This window comes from Elephantulus edwardii, unplaced genomic scaffold (assembly GCF_000299155.1).
Source record: "Elephantulus edwardii isolate Elephantulus edwardi_28Jun2011 unplaced genomic scaffold, EleEdw1.0 scaffold00001, whole genome shotgun sequence".
Lineage (NCBI taxonomy): Eukaryota > Metazoa > Chordata > Mammalia > Macroscelidea > Macroscelididae > Elephantulus > Elephantulus edwardii.
Genome location: NW_006399751.1, coordinates 1,506,090 through 1,525,575, shown reverse-complemented (window position 1 = coordinate 1,525,575; position 19,486 = coordinate 1,506,090). Strand labels below are relative to the sequence as shown.

General features: G+C 49.5%; 1 protein-coding gene across 2 annotated transcripts in view; it reads right to left on the bottom strand.

Annotated features, from left to right (window-relative positions):
* Positions 1-18,586, bottom strand: part of CALB2 (calbindin 2) — a 31,961-nt gene extending 13,375 nt beyond the window's left edge. For both annotated transcript variants that reach the window (XM_006878626.1, XM_006878627.1), the window contains exons 1-2: positions 18,493-18,586; positions 1,984-2,060 (exon numbers count right to left, since the gene is read on the bottom strand). In XM_006878626.1, coding sequence (XP_006878688.1) covers positions 1,984-2,060; positions 18,493-18,586 — 171 coding nt within the window. The remainder of the gene's footprint in view (positions 1-1,983; positions 2,061-18,492) is intronic.
* Positions 18,587-19,486: the final 900 nt, after the last annotated feature.

The following is a 19,486-nucleotide window of genomic DNA, read 5'->3' as shown; positions in this document are numbered from 1 at the left end:
TTCTTTTTTTTTAATTACACTGGTTTACCAAAAAAGTTTGCATACATTGCCCCTCATACAGGCTCCCCCCTCTTTCCCACTTCCTCGTCCACCCATCAAACCATGCAACCCCATGATTATCTCCCCTTCCTCGTCCCCCCCCCTCCGCCCATCTTGAATCTAAGACTCTTGAAGTTTAAAACCTTCTCTTGGCTTGGGATTCTGCTGATTTTCATCAACAAACTCTTGTTTATCCTGAAGCAAAGATTCATCCATTGTTGACAGCTCATCACTTACCTGGTGACCCTTGAATGTGTGCTTATTCAGAGGCCATGCTTAGTCTTTTCTGCATCCATTCTATGCTTTATTGGAATTGGTCTCACTTTTGTTAGTGATTATATATCAGTATTTATTGAGTTCCAGTTCCTTAGTGCTCACAGTGGACCTAGGCATTTATCACCAATGTAGTCATCCTGTTTAATTTGAGATAGCCTCATGAAGTTATGGTCCCTTCACTGTACACACAAATGGAGACTAAAATGAAATGATCTTTTTCTAGGGTCACACAGATAGTTGAGCCAGGATTTGAACTCATGACTCGAAATTCCAAGTCTGACAAGCTTTCTGCCATATAACAGCTGCTCTGGGCATCAGTCCTAGCTGGTATTAGTTGGGATTTTCATTGATGAACTTGGAAAATAACCCCTGATGCTGCTGTCCCACGAAAGAGATGACTAAGAGAAGGGTTTTAGATTTGAAGCACTTCATGAAAACAAATTCTTGTGACTACTGATGTGATCCCAGGACCAATTTTGAAGCCTCTGTTTCTGAGATCCAGGCTTCATTATCTTGGTAATGAGGGAGTGTGAGGGGGCTGTTGATAAACACACCCATGAATCCCTTCAAAGTCCCTTAAGCCGCAGCTCCGACCTGTCTCTTGGTGAGCCATGCCTCTGAGCGTGAACCAGTGACTCACCCCTTCATTTGAGACTCATCTCCCAAACTATTAATAAGCATGAGATTGATGGACAGACACACAGCAGGGAAGAAGAGAGACCTCTAAAGGCCCCACAGGAGCTGATGGGCTGGACTGAGTCTAACTCCACATATTCCAGTATTAGGCAGGGGAGTTTCAGACCAGCTCCAATCACCTTCATTTTCCAGCATTTCAAATGCCTCCCAAAAAAGATTGTAGCAAATTTTACAGTATAAAGCTTGGTATTGGGGTAAATGCCTTCACTGCCATTAAGGGGCTGGGCTGTGTAAAGAAGAGTGATCAGAACAGCATGCCCCTCCACAGATGAGGCCAGCCAGGGCCATCAGATTCAGCCTGCTGCGCAGGTGAAGCCAGCCAGTGCCATCTGGTGCAGACACTGGCTCAGAACAACCCTGTCTCCCTTTGGGTTCTTACTGAGAATGCCCATCCTTGCTGGTCTAGAACATCATCCTCAACTAGGCATTCCCTTGGCATTTCCTGCCTGCCAGGGACATTGGCAGTGTCTGGAAACATGCTGGATTGTCACAACTTGGGTGTGTGTAACCTGTTGTCACCTAGTATGTAAAGGCCATGGTTGCTTCCAAACAGCACAAAAGATTCTCTACCCTAAACACCAATCATGCTGAGGCTGAGAAACCAGCTCAGGCCCTTGGCCTTGAGATGGGACCCTCTGAACATCTTAGGCAGGCCGTGGCCTCTTTCCTAGGACAACCCTCAATATTCATACATGCATACACATACATAAAGTTTTACACTATGTTTATGAGCATCCCCTGACGCCCATTCTTGAATATCGCCAATCCCAGGAACCTAAGATATTGAAGTAAGATACTCTTTTTAGAGACTGTTCTATTCTTTTCAAAATCCCTGTGAATCAAAGGGAAACTCCAGGTGTCCAGGACACTGATGTCAGGTCCACAGATGTGACACATATCTTGGGATAGATGGTGCCCAAAGACACAGGTCAGGGGAAGAGACAACTGTCAGCAGTGGGGAGGTGGGCTTACCATGCCAGAGCCTTTTCGTGCCTTCTCCAGCTCTTGGAAAAAGTTTTCTAGTTCTTTGCCTTCAATATACCCATTTCCTGCAAAGATAACAAAGGTGGGGGAGAAACATGAACCTCAGAGGTAATAGAGAAGGCTGATGTGGGTGAGATGAGAGGAGAGCTGGGACTGGAACAGGAGTGTCGTTCTCTGCAGTAGCATGTGGCAAGGGCAGCTCTGGACTTTGTAGTGCTAGGGATGTGGCTCCTGCTCGTGGGAGCCTGTAACCTTCCAAATCCAAGAAAACTAGTGGTGTTCTTGGAGTGTCCCCTGAGAGTCAGGATCCAGGTAGTCATCACCATCCAGGAGACACTGGCAGGCACTGAGCAGGTGGGTCTGACCCTCACCATCCAGGAAAGCAGTAAGTCTGACAGGAGACAGTAAGGCATCAGCATGGATGGAGTTTCAGCTGCAGGTGGCAAGGCCCTTTCCCAGGTGACTGCAGTCAGGGACAGAACGTGGTCCCAAGGTGGAAAGGGAAGAATGAGAAAAGAAAAGCAAGGCCTCTGTCCTACGGGGTGGGGACAGGGGTACCATGGAGACTCAGTCGTGGGTATCAGGTGACGGAAGGCAACTCCAGTGCAGGTTCCAAGCCTGGTTCCTCTGCACTCATCAGCTGTGTAACTAGAGGCCCAACTCCTGGCTGTTGTTTCTGATTCCTACCAACCCTGTAGAAGGAAAGGGAACTGCCCCATAGTGTTTCCTAGGCTGTAACCGATACAGGAACAGACTGCTACAGCCTCTTCCCATGGAGCACTTGGTAGGTTTGAACCTTCACCCTTTCAGTTAGCAGTCATGCGCTTAATGCCTGCCAGCATGGATCCTGACTCTGGGCAAGTTACTGAGCCCATCTGAGCCTCTTGTGTCCTCACTGGAAAATGCAGGGATACATATAGAAAGTAGTGGAGGTTCAGTGGTAGAATTCTTGCCTTCTGTGTGGGAGACCTGGGTTCGATTTTCAGCTGATGCGCCTCCTGTGCAGCCTTCACCAGCCTGTCTGTGGAGGCTTGAGGCATGCTGATACGGTGCTGAGCAGGTGTCAGCAGAGCTTACAGGCTAAGACTATGCAGAAAGGGCACCTCTCTAGCAGTTCAAATCTACCAGTTGCTCCTCTGGAGAAAGATAGCCAGTCTCCTCCATGTGTAAAAAACATCTCTGAAAACCTACGGGATGGTCATTTAAGAGTCAGTTCTGACTCAGAGGCAATGAGTTTGAGTTGAGTGACCCGGCTGGTCAGAGAACTGCCTATAGAATTTCCAAGGCTATAAATTTTTACAAGAACAAACTGCTTCATCTTTTTCTTGTAAAGTTCAAATCACCAACGCTTCTGGGTGTCCGTCGGTTTACCCGCTGCAACATCATGGCTCTTTTCTCTTGTACTAAAGAAACACTAAATAGGGGAGCTCTGGTGGCCTAGTGGCAAGGAACTGCAAATACAATCCCAGAGGCGCACGGTTCGAATCCACCACATGCTCTGCCGGGGAAGGAGGGACAATCTCCTCCTGTACCAGTCAGATCTGATTTGACGGTACACACACACAAAAATAAATAAATAAAAAGAAACACTAAATAAAAACATAGCCACCCTTTCCAACTTATCCACAAATCCAACTTAAAAACAGATTTAGGAACAAATCTCGTTCTTAACCTGGGACTGACAATCAATACTAAGAGCTCAAGCCTCAAGACTGGATGACCTAGAGGCCAGGGCTGAGCTGAGTCCTCGTCCAGGGGTCACTGGTCTTGACTGCAGTGGTGATGAGGCATCTGTGGGAAGGGTAACCAGGTAGGGCTTACATCAGTGCTTCTAAGTCATGGATGCACTTTGGACCTTCCTGGAGATCTTTAATACATTTGGTTCCCCCTCCCAGATATTCTGACTTTGTTAGTCTGAGGTACAGCCTAACCATCATGATTCATGATCACAGGTGATTTCAGTTGTGGCAAAATTTGGAAAGCATTATCTTGAAGTCAAATTCCAAATCTGGTCCAAAGAAGTTGAAAAAAGAATGATAATAGTGGCAGCTCTGTTTAGGCGAATTCACCATGACCACTGGTTAGGGGAGAGTCTCTTTTCTTCTTAGTCTTCTCTGAGAATTTAAATTCTGGTTAGAATACCAGCACACAAGGGACTAGCCACTGCAGCACCTTTAGAAGTTAAATTCTGAACAAATTCTGGACAAATAGCCTTGGAGGGGAGCCCTCTAGTGGTGAAGACTCCAGTATATGGAGAAAAATCACATGATAAGAAATTAAATATTTCTGTATGACTGCTCTGTTCACACAACAGCCTCTTAGTCTAAGTATAGGTTTTGCATAAGCACAATGAAGTGTTCTGGGATTCCCGTTCTTCTCAATACTAGCCATAATTTGTTACAACTCAATAGACAAATGCCTTTGCATATTCAATGAAGCACAAATAGACACTCTTCTTGTATTCTTTGCTTTCAGCTAAGATCCATCTGACATTAGTAATGATATCCCTGGTGTGATGGCCTCTTCTAAGTCCAACTTGAACTTCTGGCCGTTCTCTATGTACTGTTTTAGCCATTAGTTTGTTGTTGGGTTTTTGGCTTGCTTTTTTATGGAGAGAAGTATGTGTGAGGGTTATATCCTCTCTCTGTATCTATTCAATCTGTATCCCAAGGAAATTATTTGAGAAGCTGGACTCTGTGAAGAAGAAGGTGGCATCAGTATTGAAGAAAGACTCATCGATAACCTGCATTATGCAGAGGATACAAACTTGCTTACTGAAAGTGCGGAGGACTTACTTGAAGAACTTGTTGCAGAAGATCGAAGAATGCAGCCTTCAATATGGATTGCATCTCAATGTCACGAAAACAAAAACTCTTACCACTGGATTGATAGGCACCGTCATCATAGATGGAGAAAGGATTAAACTGTCAGCAACTTTATCTTACTTGGGTTCACAGTCTATACCCTTGGTAGCAGCAGTCAAGAGAGCACGAGACATATTGCACAGGGAAAGTCTGTAGTCAGGGACCTCTCCAAATTACTGAGGAGCAGTGATGTCAGTTCAATCACCAAGGTGCACCTGATTCAGGCCATGGTCTTTTCAGTCACTTGCTATGCATCTGAGAGGTGGACAGTAACTAAGGATGACAGAAAAAGAATTGAAGCCTTCGAACTGTGGTGTTGGAGAAGAGTGCTGAAATACCCCAATATCTATTTGAAAGAACAAACAGATATATATATTGGAGAAGGTGCAGCCAGAGTGGTCCTTGGAGGAAAAGATGATAAAGCTTTGTGTCACGTACTTTTGGGCAGGTTTCTAGGAGAGGCTATTCCTTGGAGGGGGACATCCGTGCTTGGAAAGGTGGAAGGTTATTGAAAGAGAGGAAGACCCTCAACCAGATGCATTGACACAGCGACTGCAGTAATGGGCGTGATTGTGTCAGAGATGAATGATGCACAAGATAGGATAAGTTAAATACATTGTTCATCGGGTTATTATAAGTTTACTTGACTCGATGGCATCTAACAACAGCAACATCTGTCAGAAAAATATGTAATTGTAACATTATAAGGAGGTGGAGGTCGGGGAGTCCCAAATAGTGTTAATGCTGGCTAACACTCAATTGTTAACCAAAAGTTGGCCGTTTGAGCCAGCTAGAGGCTCACTGGGTGAATGGAAGAAAAGTCCTGGTGACTTACTTGCAAAAAATGCACCTCTGAACTCCCCCTTTAGCACAGTTTTACTCTTGTTTGCATGGTCACCGCAAGACAAACTGTGCTCATAGATGGGTTTACTGGTGAGTGAGGTCAGACTTGTGCGCCTCTCATTCCTGGGGTGGGGTGGCTGTATTTCTTCTGAAATGTCCTTTAAGGTGCTTGAGAGAGTGGGCATTCCATAAGTGGGTCCCCAGAATTAGGCAAGAAAGAGGAGGAGGAGGAGAGAGGAAGGAAGGGAGGGAAGGCTTTCAAGGTAAGAAGGTAGTTGTCTAGTTAATGCTGCCTTTAATTTGGAAGAAAGAACTTCTCTCTCTCTGGTCACTGTCTGGTGGAGCAGTGTTTAAGCACTTGGCTGCTATACCAAAAGCTGGTTGTTCAAGCCCCTCAGTCACTCTGTGGAAGAAAGGCAGGGCCTGCTGTTTGCAGAAGATTTACAGCTTCGGATGCCCCATGGGTGGGTCAGCTTTGGCCTGGAGGGTCCGAGGAGTTGGAATCGACTACGTGGCAGTGATTCGGGTTTGGGCTCCCATGCCATGATCTGACTGTTCCCCCATATCTTCAGTGGAAATTGCTCTTGACTTGAAGGCAAAGTCACCTTGGCCTACATGGTGGCATTGCCGGGTCAGGATAGGAGTTCAGCTCGGGGCCGTTTTAGGAGGTGGGAGGCTTGGAGCTGACATTGTGGTTCAGTGAGGTCGGGATCGCAGAGCGTGGGCACGGGGACACCTGAGGTGAGTGAGTGTATGAGTGTGAGCAAAGCAGGAGGCAGCTGGAAGGCCCTCAGAGAATCTCGCTGGACTGCCTACCTGCCAAAAAGCCTAGCCACACAGCCCTGAATAAGTAGCTTGCCCTCCAGTCTTTTGGATCCTTCCTTGTACCAGACCCTGCTGCTTTGCCTTCTCTTCGGCAGCCCCTTCACCTCCCATTGAGAGGCTGACAGAGTTAAGAGCTGCCATCTGTCTTACCAGCCTCAGTCACACACACTGTGGGCCGTGAACCGATCACACTGCCTCTCTGGACCTCAGTTTTCCCATCTGTAAAATGAAGAGGATAGCACTTTCTTCATAGATCTCAAACGTCGGCACACAGGGAGTTCTTCCAGCAGCGTGGCCGTCACCACCATGAACACACGGTTCCCATCTGCTGCCCAAACCAAGGACACCGTGACCCTCAGTTCCTCCTTTCGGCTGGAAAGATATGGGAGGGCAGGGGGAGGGCAGCGGGAGGGCAGATCAGGTGGCCTGACTGGCAAGAGGAAAAGCAGAGGAGTGCAGACACAGGAGCGACTTCTCCCATGGGATTTTCTGACACAAAGAAGAAGTACATTTCTTTTTATTCTACCTTGTTTAAGGTAATTTAATGGCCTCAAAAAACCACAATCAGCCAGTGCCTCATCCAGCAGGAAAGCATAGATGTTTCCTAATGTAAAAAAACTCTTTTATCAGTAAACCAACTTTCATTTCCTTTTTAAATTGAGGTAGAATTCACGTCAAATAAACCATTTCAAAGTTAACAATCACTGGCATCTGGTACATTCACAATCTTGTATAAGCACCACCTCTGTTTACCTACAAATATTTTCATCACCCCAAAAGGAAACCTCTCATGCATTAACCTGTCGAGCCCCACTCCTCCTTCCCTGCAGTCCCCCAAGCTACCAGCCTGTAGTGTCTCTATGGATATAAAGAACATTCCTGATATTCCATATACATGTTGTTGTTATGTGCATTGAGTCAGAACCAACCCATAGCTGACCGTCCAGCAGGTTTTCAGGGGCAGCGGATTGTACAGGAGGAGGCGGTTCCTATTTCTCACGTGCAACAGTTGGTGGATTCAAACCACCTTTTTTGGAGTTGGTAGTGCAACTCCTTACCCACCAGGCCACCAGAGCTCCTGACCTAAATGAGATCCGTGACCTTGTGCATCTGGCTTTTTTCATATAGCGTGACATTTTTAAAGTTCACACACACACACACACACACACACACACACACACACTGTAACATTATCAATACTTTGTTAGCACCTTCAATCTTTCAAAGTGTTTTCACTCTTTCCTGACTCTGCAGATAACTGGAGGCCTCCCTCTGCATCAGGCCGTGGGGAGCTGTGGAGAATACGAAGATGCACAAGGCCTAGCCCACCATCTCCCGGGTCACAGTCCTTAGAGTCATGCAGGATCACAACGTGCGAGCCTAGAACTCTCTCCTTGTGACAGAAGAAGAAACCGAGGCACAGAGAAGGTAAGAAACTTTCTCAGGATCACACAGTGAAGCAGGGCCCAATGTATAGTGTCCTAAATGTGATCAGTCACGAATCCGTTCACTTTGTGCTGAGCTCGGTGCTTAGAAATGGTCTTCCTGTGAGGCTTGAGGAGGTGGGGGCGAATGGTAAACAATGACATGCATTTTAACACTGTATTTGCATCAAGTCTGAAGAAGGAATGGGTATAATTGATTAGAGATTGCCTGGAGAGGCTAGGTGGACTGGGTGAAAAGGGGAGGTCTCTCTGAAGCCCCTGTCACAGGACAGAAGGACAAGAAGGGGCAGGGAGAGGACAAGGAAGCTAGAGCTGGGTGGCAACACTGTAGAGCAAAGCCCCCAAGGCTGTGGCCCTCAGTCACCCCTCAAGCCTGGAGTTACCGTACCCCTTTGGTGCCTTTTCAGCCGAAATACAACACCAGGGAGGTATTCAGTCCTTAGATCTATGAAGCACGGGAGATCAGAGTGGCCGCATTTGCACAGGGATGAGGCCCAGGAAGCAGGAGGAGGACTGGGAAAGGAGGATGAGTGGAAAGGAGAATCAGTGCGGAGCTGGAAGAGTGCTGTGCCAGTGTGGGAACCAAAACGTATGTCACAGAGCAGATACGGTTGAAGGGAAAACCAGTTTTCTCTGTAAACTTTAACCCAAAGCACAAGAAAAAGTTTTTTAGAAAAGCTCCCCACTTTTAGAAGCTGGATGAGCCCCCTCTGTCTATGTTCACTTCCTCTCTGTTCACCCTCAGCAGAGGGACAGAGATGTGGTTCGTTTTCAACAAGCCTTTACTTGAACAGCAGTTAGACATGTGCCCTGGGCTGCCACGTCTTGGAGATGACTGCTCCCTGAGAGCATTTAATGAATGGTCTCCTGAGGGGAGGCAGACAGACAGAAATGGCCAGAACCAGCCAGCTCAAGGCAGAGGGTGAAAAGGAGGGATGATATAAGTGGGCAGGGGCAGCAGGGACGGGAGGGGTGCACCTCTCCACTGAGGGGAAGGCCTTTGCTCCCCTGCCTCTCTCAGAGCACCTCCCTGCTGCCCTGTCCCTATTATCTAAGGCTGGGGAAGCACATGGCATGGGCTGCATCCTTCTAAGGAACATCTCAGTGTTGGAAGTGGGGTTTGCTTTTACTCTTACTCTCTTCGGGGAGAGGGGTAACTGGCCACCAAGAAAATCTCAGGTGGATGGGCATTGATAAGGATGTGGTTACTATAGCAACCATCACTCCTCCTCGCCTAATGAAACTACATTCTGAGAACCTCAGGGAGAGGGGGAGGGGACGGGATCAGGACCTTATACAGCCTTATTCCACTCCTGCTACCATTCTTCACCACATCTGTGCCTGTTTCCAAAATCTGAAGTGAGACGATTCTCCCTTTCCAGTTAATCGGATCACTCATTGACTCACTCATCATCGTTGCTGAGGTGGAACCAACTCCTAGCTGACCCTCTAGCAGGTTTTCAGGGGCTGTAAACCACACAGGAAGAGACTGCCTATCTTTCTCCCATGAAGCAGCTTGTGGATTTGAACCTACCTGCTTGTGGGTTGGTGGCATGACTTGATACCCACTAGGCCACCAGAGCTCTCTAATTTGACCACAGACACCTGGAAAGCCATGACTAAAGGCTGCTCTAACACTTGATTGGCTGCCCTCTGTCCTCTCTTTCTACATACTTGTTTTTGCCTGAGAGTGGCGTCTGCAGCTCTTCTGAGAGTTGAACAGGTTGGAGGTTTATCTGGTTAAGAGGCATGATTCTGGGGAGCTCTGGTGGCCTAGTGGCAAGGAGCTGCAACTACAATCCCAGAGGCACACGGTTCGAATCTACCAGATGTCTGCCGGGGAAGGAGGGTCAATCTCCTCATGTACCAGTCAGATCTGATTTGACGGTACACGCACACAAAAATAAAAAAAAAAAAGAGGCATGATTCTACCCTCCAGCTCCATGATCTTTCCTGTTGTGCTGAACACACCAGTCACTCAGAGCCTCAGTTTCTTTGTCTCTAAAAGGGGCATTAACTATGTCGCTTCCTGCTCTACTTCGCAGGGTTACTGCGAGAGCCTTACAAGCAATGCTGTGCAGAGCCGTTGGGAAACATAAACTCTCACATAAATAAATGGAAAGAAAGCCTGTCCTCTTGAGGTCCTCTGGGTTGATCCATGAGAGAAACCCTTCAGCCTGCAGAGGTCCAGCAACAGTGCTTTCTCGGGAGCGAAGGTTCCCAGGCCAGGCGGCATGAGAGAACCACCTGAGCCCTGCACCCAGAGCTTCCGGCTTCTTGGACTTTTGGTGTTTTTACAGAGTTCCCCAGATGCTTCTCTATGTAGTCAGGGCTAAGAACTGCATTTGTACAGCACATCTAAGGTGCATGACAGTGACCCAGGGTCTGGGTAGAATGAAGATTCTGATCAGTTATGTTTGGAATAGAGAAGCTTTGCTGCCCAATGCAGAATCGCAGGTCCTTCCCCAGACCTAGTGAACGAGAATCTGCAGAGTAACAATGCATGGACATTAGGGAGCTCTGGTGGCCGTGTGGGTGGGAGTTGTGGTGCCAACCCAAAGGCAGGCAGTTCAAATTCATCAGCTACTTTGTGGGAGAAAGACCAGCAATCTCCTGTGTGATTTACAGCCTCTGAAATCTGCTGGAAGCTCCGCTATGTGTTGGGTCTGACTTGAGGACAACAGGTATTTTGTTAGAGTCAATAGACTTACTTATTTGGTTGATAGACTTTAAAGTTAGAAGAAGGATGAATTGGAGCACGTGGCCAAGTCTAACCACTGACCTCCTGGCTGGAACCCAATAAACCTATCAGCCCTTAAAAAAAAAAAGGTTCGGAACTGATGTGTCAGAGTTTATCTTAGGGGCAGAATTCTTAGGGGTTCCAATGCAAATGAATAAACAGTGGAATGTGGTGTCCTAAACTCAAAACCCCTCACTGCTGTTGAGTCAGCCACACCACCTTGTTGGAGTTCCGAGGCCATGGGTCTTTCAGGAGGAGACTGCCCATCTTTCTCTCTTGGAGCAGATGGGGGTTTCAAACCACTGACTTTCCAGTTAGCAGCCCAGCACATCACCCACCCTGCCAGGAGCGTACCCAGTCATATGGGTTCTGAGTCTCACTGTTTCCTTGGGAAGTCCTTGCTTGGACAGGGACCGTTACTTGAGCAAAGCAGCTGACAGCCAGCAAGCAGGCTGGCTTCTCTACAGCATTGATGAGCTTTCGGTAAATCAAGTCCAGAGTGGACCCACTGCTGTCCAGGCAGTTCTCCTTCATGGTGATCCTCCACGATAGGCTGTAGGTTTGAGTCTCACTGCTGACCAGTCACGGTACCTGGCTTAGCTCAGGGCTTCTCTGAGTGTGGCCTGCGGCCCACAGCATCAGCATCACCTGGTACAGTAGCTCATTATAAAGGCAGAATCCCAGGCCCCACGCGGAGCCCACTGAATCGAACTATCTGGGGCTGGGGCCCAGCAATCTGCGTGACGTGACCCTTTCTAGGGGACTCTGGCAGGCTGAGGTCTGAGATGCACTGACTTGGTAGCTCTCAGGGTGTGGTCCAGACCACCTGTAGCATCACTTGAGAGAAACGCAAATGGTCAGGCACCACCCCAGATCTGAACCCGAATGTGTGGGTGTGGAGCTCAGAAATCTGTTTTAACAAGCCCTGCAGGTGATGCTGACGCATGCTCAGGTGTGAGAGCTCAGGCCCAGGTGTGGCTCACCAGCCGACAGCAGTCCCTCACCCAATAGGGCTCCCTCAGCCTATATAGAACTCTCTCAGCCTATACAGAACTCCCTCAGCCTATAGCACTTCCTCAGCCTGTACAGTGCCCTCTCAGTCTAAAGCACTCTGCTGTGCATAGCTCAGAGAAGACCATGCAGGGGAGGTCTGCATATGTTGGGCATCCTTGTTCAGCACACAAGAAGGATTTCTGGAGGCCAGGCCACTTGGCTGACTGGCTGGAGTCCAGACTGATCAGAAGGCAAATAACCCTCTAACCGTCAGTCCGAGCACCCCCTGGGACACCTAAACCCCAGCTTTTGGGGCAAAGAATCATCCTCCTCAGGCTCTGCCCTGACATTAATGCTGCTTCGAGTGGTGCTCCCCATCGACATAGTTTCCCACCTTCCTCCTCATCTGAGCATCACACCTCAACAGGTAAACAAGGCAGGTGCTATGGACCTCGTTTTAGAGTAGAGGAGGTTGGTGGGATTGAGCGTCAGAGGGTACTACTGTCAGCATGTTTTCCTTCTGCCCATCCACGGGATGCCCTGTGTATGTGACAGACCTTATCAGATGAACATTCGGACACTTGGATTCTAATCTGTGTTTCTGGGCTGTGCTGTTTCTGAGCCAGGTTGGAGCCCAGGGACATCTGACAGCTTTCTTTCTATTGGGCTGGTTCCCAAGCCTGGGGAGGCCAGAGGCTAGCAGATTGAACGAGGGAGGAGGGGAGACAGTAGAAAGTCAAGGCGGAGGAGAGAAGGCCCAAGCCAGAGGCCCCAGATGGGGGCGTCAGGCAAAGGGAGCCCATGATGCAACCCTGCAGAGAGCCACCAGGCCCGGCTGTGCTGTTCTCCGGAGCCACTGCCTGCTCAATTAATTCTCGCTCTCTGGGGTTGGAGCATATTTCCCCAAGGGGTCTCCTTAACCCTGGAAACCTCCCCAGGGGTGAGGCTAGTCAAACTACTGAGGTCTAGAAGGAGAGTAAACACGCGAGCTGGCTGGATCAGAGCGGCTGGCGGCAGCCCTGGCGAGGCGGGCTGAACAGCTTGTTTGCAAAAACATATCCCCTCAGCTGCCTCCCCCAGGGAGACCCAGTGCTTCACAGACACAGCCACCATCCCCTGGCTGGTGCCATCACCAAAAGAGAGGCTGGACGGTGGGTCAGCACAGGAGGGTCCGAGCACAGGCCAGCACAGTGCAGCAAGGGGATTCCAAGGCAAACCCAGACCCGCTGCCGTGGATCTGAGCCCATTCCGAATCACAGAAACTCTCCGTTGGGTTTCCTCGGCTGAAATCAGAGCATCACTGAGGGCAGTGCAGGGCAGGGCAAAGTTCTTATCTGTTGTTCAAAGGATTGCTATGAGGCTTAGTCAACTTGATGATATTTAACAACAGTAACAGAGTTTAGCAGGAGACCACATTTTCTCTCACGGATTGGCTGGTGGGTTAAGATACAGACCTTTCTTTTAGCAGCCCAACATTTAACCTATTAATGGGAAGACCCTCAACAAGATAGACTGACATAGTGCTTGAACACAGTTCCTTGTTCATAAGGTCACTACGAGTCACCGTCTACTCGATGGCCATTGTGACACCACTAATTGAGAATCTGAAAGCAAAAGGAAAAATAAACGCACACTACTGGCATCTCTTCCAATGCACAGGATTTGTAAGGCTGTACATATGTTTGGAAGCAAATTGCCATATCCAGCCGCCGGTGGATTTGAACCACTAACTTTCTGGTTAGCAGCCGAATACTTTTAAACACTATGCCCTAGTGGGCACTGAGGGTTGGGGGAAAGAGGAGGTGGGCAGAGTATGCAACAGTAACATACTACGACATGTTTGGAAGCAGGGTGGCATCCGCTTCCTAAACAACGTGCCTCCGGAAACTCTATGAACTCTGAATAATGTCGGCAGTTGTAGAGGGGCTTCAGGCCATTTGTTCCTAGGGTCGCTATGAGTCGTGCTCGACTTGAAGGCAATCAACAACGACAACAACAACATCCCTTCCACAGGATGGATTGATTCTGTGGCTGCAGCACTTAAGCGCAGTGTCAGGATTATGAGGCTGGCACGGGGTTAGGCAGTCTCATTCTGCTGTACAGATGATCACAGAGTCTGATGGGACCTGGCCTTAACAAGAAATCTAGGGGTAGGCAGGACACTGCCCCCAGAATACTGTCCTTACTCTTGAAAGGGATTTGTATGGAACCCTAGGAGGGGACCTGGGTAGGAATGAAAGAAAGCTCTTCTCAGACAACCTTAACCTTGGTCCCAGCTACCAGACTCCACTGACTCTCATGCTTAAAGATGCAATCATTTTTATCAATCCTATAATTATCTTATGAACAGCACAGTCATATTGCACTGTCAGTGCTGGAGTATTTATACAAACATTTCATACAAACTCTATATTCTCTAGCCCTGTCTTGGCATGTCTCCAGGCTTTAACACTCTAAGAGCCCTCGCTGAGGGCTCCCATGCACGCTGCCCAGGCCTCTCTCCACCTCCCAGTCCTGGCGACAAATAATTAGCAGTGATCAGCACCCTGGTTTATAAGCACTGGAAAGTGGCCATTAGTGGATGAGTTTGAAGAGTACTTCCCCCACCCCTCACTGGGGTGTGGAAGGGGTAAGAAGATAGGACACAGCATCCTTTGATCATATGTGGTCCTTCCTTCATTTAATTTTTAAAGGGCTCAAGTTCTGGAGTCTTCAGTGGCCCTCAAAGATCAGGGACAGAGATTCAGTCCTGGGAGAGGCTTGGAGAAACCTTTGATACCAGGTCCATTGAGAGGTGGACAAAGACCGAGAAGCATCTATAGGCAGAGCTACACACACATGCGCACACTTTTTTTAGGGGAAGAATGTTGATGAAATGATTTTCTTCTTACATCTCTATTGTTTTGCTGATTCTTAAAGCAAGACTTTGTTCTTGTCAAATTCTCAAACACTACAGAAATTAACTTAAAAAATGAAAGTCTGACCTCATCTACTTGGTAGAGCATCTAGTCAGTCCTGCTCAGTATTTGCACTGAAATATTTTTCAAGATACAAACTGTGCTAATAATAATAATAATAATAAAGATGTGCACATGCCATTAACAGTGTTCTGCAACCGTGTTCTTTTCTCTGCTACATCTTCACCATTTTTTTCCATGCCGGTGTAAAAGCGCCGTCATTTTTTGGTTCCGTGTGTTTCATGAAGGAATCACTACAGTGCCCTCGTGACGGGCATTCCCAGTACCCAGATTGCCAGTCTTCACAAGCCCTGTAACAGATCCCCTCATTCGTAATGCGTTTCCTACAGTCTGTCAATTCATTCTCAGAAACCAGCACGATTCTCTGGCTGACCTTGTACCCCTTGTGAATGTTTGCTGGGCTCTGAGTGAGAACCCACTGCCCTCTCTGCCCTCTTGCTTGAGTCCCCAGGGGCAGCAAAGGTTAAGCTATTTCTCTTTTGAATCATAACCTGCCCATGGGTGGGTCTCCAGTCGGTGGCCCTAAAGAACAGGAGCCTTGTGGCAGCCTGCCAGGACCCTGGATCTTGCAGAGCAAGATATTCTAACAAAGACAAGAAATAGCAGATCAACAGACTCAGACATAGAAGGACGGGTGAGGGTCATTCAGGAGTCCTGGCGATGTAGCAGTTGTTAAGTGCTTGACTGCCAAGTGGAAGATTGGTGGTTCGAACCTACCAGCTCCTTTGTGAGAAAAAGACGTGTGGGTACACTGCTGTAAAGATCATAGCCCTGGGGGCAGTCCTACTGTGAGTTAGAACTGATGTGACAGCAACAGGTCATAGCATGGAGGTGACCCGTGGAAGGGTCTCAGTCCCCAGCCTGGTCACAAGGCAGGCTGCCACCTTCTCTACTTTTGCCCTTGAGAACCACATACTCATTCCCAGGGGTTTAAGTGTGGCTGATCCCTGAGCCAGAACCCATGGAATGGTCTAGGGGCTGGGAGATAGGCTACCTGGACCCCTTCCTGTTTTCTTGGTTTTTGTGAGAAAATTTTTGCCCCTTTGAGTCCCAGTTCCCCACTCTCAAAATGCTGCTCCTTCCTTCCTTTGCCAAAAGCCTGATGACCATTTTGTAAACCATCTATCGCTTTGGGTAGAGGTGCTAGGTTATAACCTGGCCGCCTGTGTGGAGTGGCTTCAGGCTGTACCTCCTTCCCTTCCAGGTCCCACTCCTTCTTGGAGAGCAGCTTTCTCCTAAGTCTCCTTTGTTTACTACGGTGTGTGGGAATCCAGGGGGTGCTCCCTCTCACAGGTGTCTGTGGTTAATTGGGCTCCTGTGAACTTACCCCAGGGATACAGCAAGCAGCCAGGGTAAGTTCTCCTCGAGGTTTTTAAGGTCTCTGAGTGACTGGGGCACTCTTCGAAATGGGGAGAAGGCCAAGTAGAGAACAGAAGCCAGCGTTAGTAACCAAGGGGCCCAGAGTGAGGCCTGAGTGCAGGTGGTGAGGTGGGCAGCCAGTCAGTGTGTGTTCAGGGCAGAGGGTGAGGAGGGCAGGAGGAAGCGCAGAGAGAAGGTGCAGAGCAAAGTGGCTGAAAGCCCTGTTTTGGATCCTTTCCTGAAACTCCCATTTGCCTGTGTCGCATTTACCTAAATCGCCTTTCTCTTCTACCTTCTTGGCATGTTCACCCTCTTTCTCTGCTAGTCCCCAGTCCTTTCTTGGGGCTTCCCTAAGCCTGTGACCCAGAGAAGGCAATGGGAAGCCCACTTGGCAAGGAGGCCGGGAGGGAGAAAGGTGGCCTCCTGTAAGGTTCTACAGCCTTGGGGACCTGATGGAGGGCCACTGTGCATGGGGATCAGCTTGACGGCAGTGGGCACCATGGCTTTTGGAGTCTTTGAAGACTCTTGGGCTTCTTCTTCTAGCTAGCTTAGCCATGGCCTAGCCCACCCAAAGACCCCTCTCTGGGATGAAAGGAACAGCTGGTCACCTCCAGGGCTGGGCTGAGCAGCATGACATAGAATGGAAGGAAGATGCGGACCTGTCATCATAGAAAAACCTTCCTATCCAACCAGATGTCCAGAATCCAGGGTGTGGGAATGAGCCCTGGCTGGGGACCAGCCCCACCACTAACCTGCCTCATGACCTTGGACATGTCACTTCCCAATCTGTTCCCTGGTCTGTACAAGAGAATCATACTCTGCCAAGCAGCCTCACCAAGTGAGATTCAAGAAGGTGCGATTATGTTGTGAAAAGTATGGTGTCTCAGGGAAATGTGGGGATTTGCATGATTCTAGGCCTTCCCTCTGAGAGCAGAGGAAAAGTCAAATTGTGGAGTCCTCTGTTTCTAGCTGACTCATCTGGCAGGAGGCCGGTGGTATAACCTTGGCCACTTGGTAACTTTCCTTGATCATGCGAGTCTCTGGTGCAGATAAATGGGCTGGAGCATCCTTAGGGAATATGCATGTCATCTGGAATACTAAAAGGCGGCAAAGCCCATTATAACCTTTCCATATGAGCAGGGGATTGGAAATACAACCCCTCCTTGGCCCCATTTTACAGATTGAACCGCATCCCCAGCCTCCCTCAGTAACTCACAGGCAGTTTGGGGTCTTCAGCCAGGTGCCAAGCCACCCAGTGCTCCACCCCTTCAGTGAACTCCAAGGGATGAGGCTTCAGTGAAGAGTGTGATTAACCCATACTTTCCCATGGCGCTGTGAGCAGGAACCTTCCCTAAGCCACCTCCACACCTCGCTCAGGTGAGGAAGGGTGGCAGGAGAGATAGAGGCGCCACCACCTCGTTTCCTCTCTTCTTCTCACCCCCCCCTCAGCCTCAGGATGCAAACTCCAGACCACCCCCCTGCCTGAAATCGCATCTGTAATGCCCAGATGCTCACCCCTAGCTGAGAGCTCTCAGAAGAAAAGCAGAGCACTTATTTTCTGGGAGTGATGGAAAAAGTCTCAAGTGATATGAGAAGCCTCCAGAGGTGGGGGCTGGGGTGGGGTGGGGGGAGTGTCTCCTGTGCCCTAAATTGAAGAGTGATAAGACTCTTGTAATCTCAGTGCTGGGAGACTCTGCTCAAAGGCTCTGGGATCCAGCTTCTGGTTTTGTGGGTGAGCCAGTCAGCCCCACCCAGACCAGAGAGGTGGTCACTGATGACTCTAAGATCTCGCCTCCCGCTACCCAGAGAGGGGGCTACCCAAACCAAGATCATCACTATGGGGTGGAACCCTACCTAGCCCTGCCCCCACCATACCCCCTGCTGCTATGCTGCGAAACCGAAAAGGTTCATGAGGGTTGGAAAATGGGCAAAGAGGCCGAGGGTGCCCTTCCTCACTCTGCTTGAAGCCGTCCAGGTTGGGGAGGCCAAGGCTTTCCTTCTCAGAGCCCCCAGCGTGGCGCCGGCTTTAGGAGGGCAATGGCTAACCTGCTAGTTAACAAAAAGGGGACGCGAGGGAAGGGTTGAGTGGGTTTCAGAAACCTGTGGCTGCAACAGCTGAAGCCAAGAAGTTGCCTTGAAGAGAAAGGTGGGGAGATGGCAGGGGCGTCACCATCTCGGGAACCCTCCCAGCCCAGCCCTCTTCTCCGGGAAAGCTCCAACTTGCCCGGGTGCGGCTGCAAGAATGGGTGGCCTCTCCAGTAGCCTTAATCAGAGGAGAAAAGTTGCTGACAGTTGTCGCCTGAGCATCTGTGTCTCCCAAACGCGAGACCCCGACTCGGGCTGACTCTGCGTGCAGCAGAGAGGTACCCCAGCCTGCACTCAGCACCACCCCTGCCTCCACCGCAGGTCCCTGGGGACTGACGGGCACAGAAGTTGGGCGCTTTACTGACCGTCTGCGTCAAAATGCTTCCAGATTTCCAGGAACTGGGATGCCGTCAGCTCAGCTAGGTGCAGGTAAGGGGGCTGCTGAGGCGGACCAGCCATGGCAAGCGGCGTGGGGACCCGGGGCCGGCTCACGGCGCACAGCGCTCCTGCTCGGCGGCGGCTCTGCGCTCTGTTCGCGTCCTGGTCTTGCGCGCCACGCTGCCCTTATATACAGTCTGGAGGCTGTGCCTGCCGCCGGCCTCCAGCAGGGGGCGCGCGGGCTCAGAGAATGGGGCTTGGTCAAGGCGGGGCAGGGGCAGCCACGGGGGTGGACCCGGGTCGGTGGGGGGCCATGCACAGCTGCTTGGAGACTGTGCACGGCCCGCCCGGAAAACCCAGAGCTGATGGGGGGGCGGGGGAATGGGGAAAGAGACCACCCTTCCTCTCCTTTCTCCTACCACATGTTGTTGTTGTGTTTTAGGTGCCATGGTGTGGAGTACTTCTCATAGCCACCTTATGTATGACAGATCTGAACCCTGGCCTGTCCCGTGCCATCCTCATCACCTCTGACATACTGAGCCCATTGCAGTGGTCACTGTGTTAGTCCACCTGGCTGAGGGTCTCTTTCGCTGACCCCTCTACCTTTCCAAGCATGATGCTCCTCTCTAAAGAATAGACCATGCCCAAAATATGTGAGGCAAAGCTTTGTCATCTTTGCCTCCAGGAAGCTCTCTGGCTGTGCCTTCTCCAAGACATATTTGTTTTGTTTTGTGGTTTTTCTCTCAGATCATGTGATATTCAGTACTCTTCTCAAACACCACAGCTCAAAGACATAGATTGTTCCGTCATCCTTACTTAGTATCCAGCTCTCAGATACATAGCAAGTGATTGAAAAGACCATGGCCTGAAGCAGGTGCACCTTAATTCTCAAGCTGACATCATTGCTCCTCAGTAATTTGGTGAGGTCCCTGACTACATGTGGAGTACCTAAAATCAAACCTACTGCTGTGGAGAAAATTC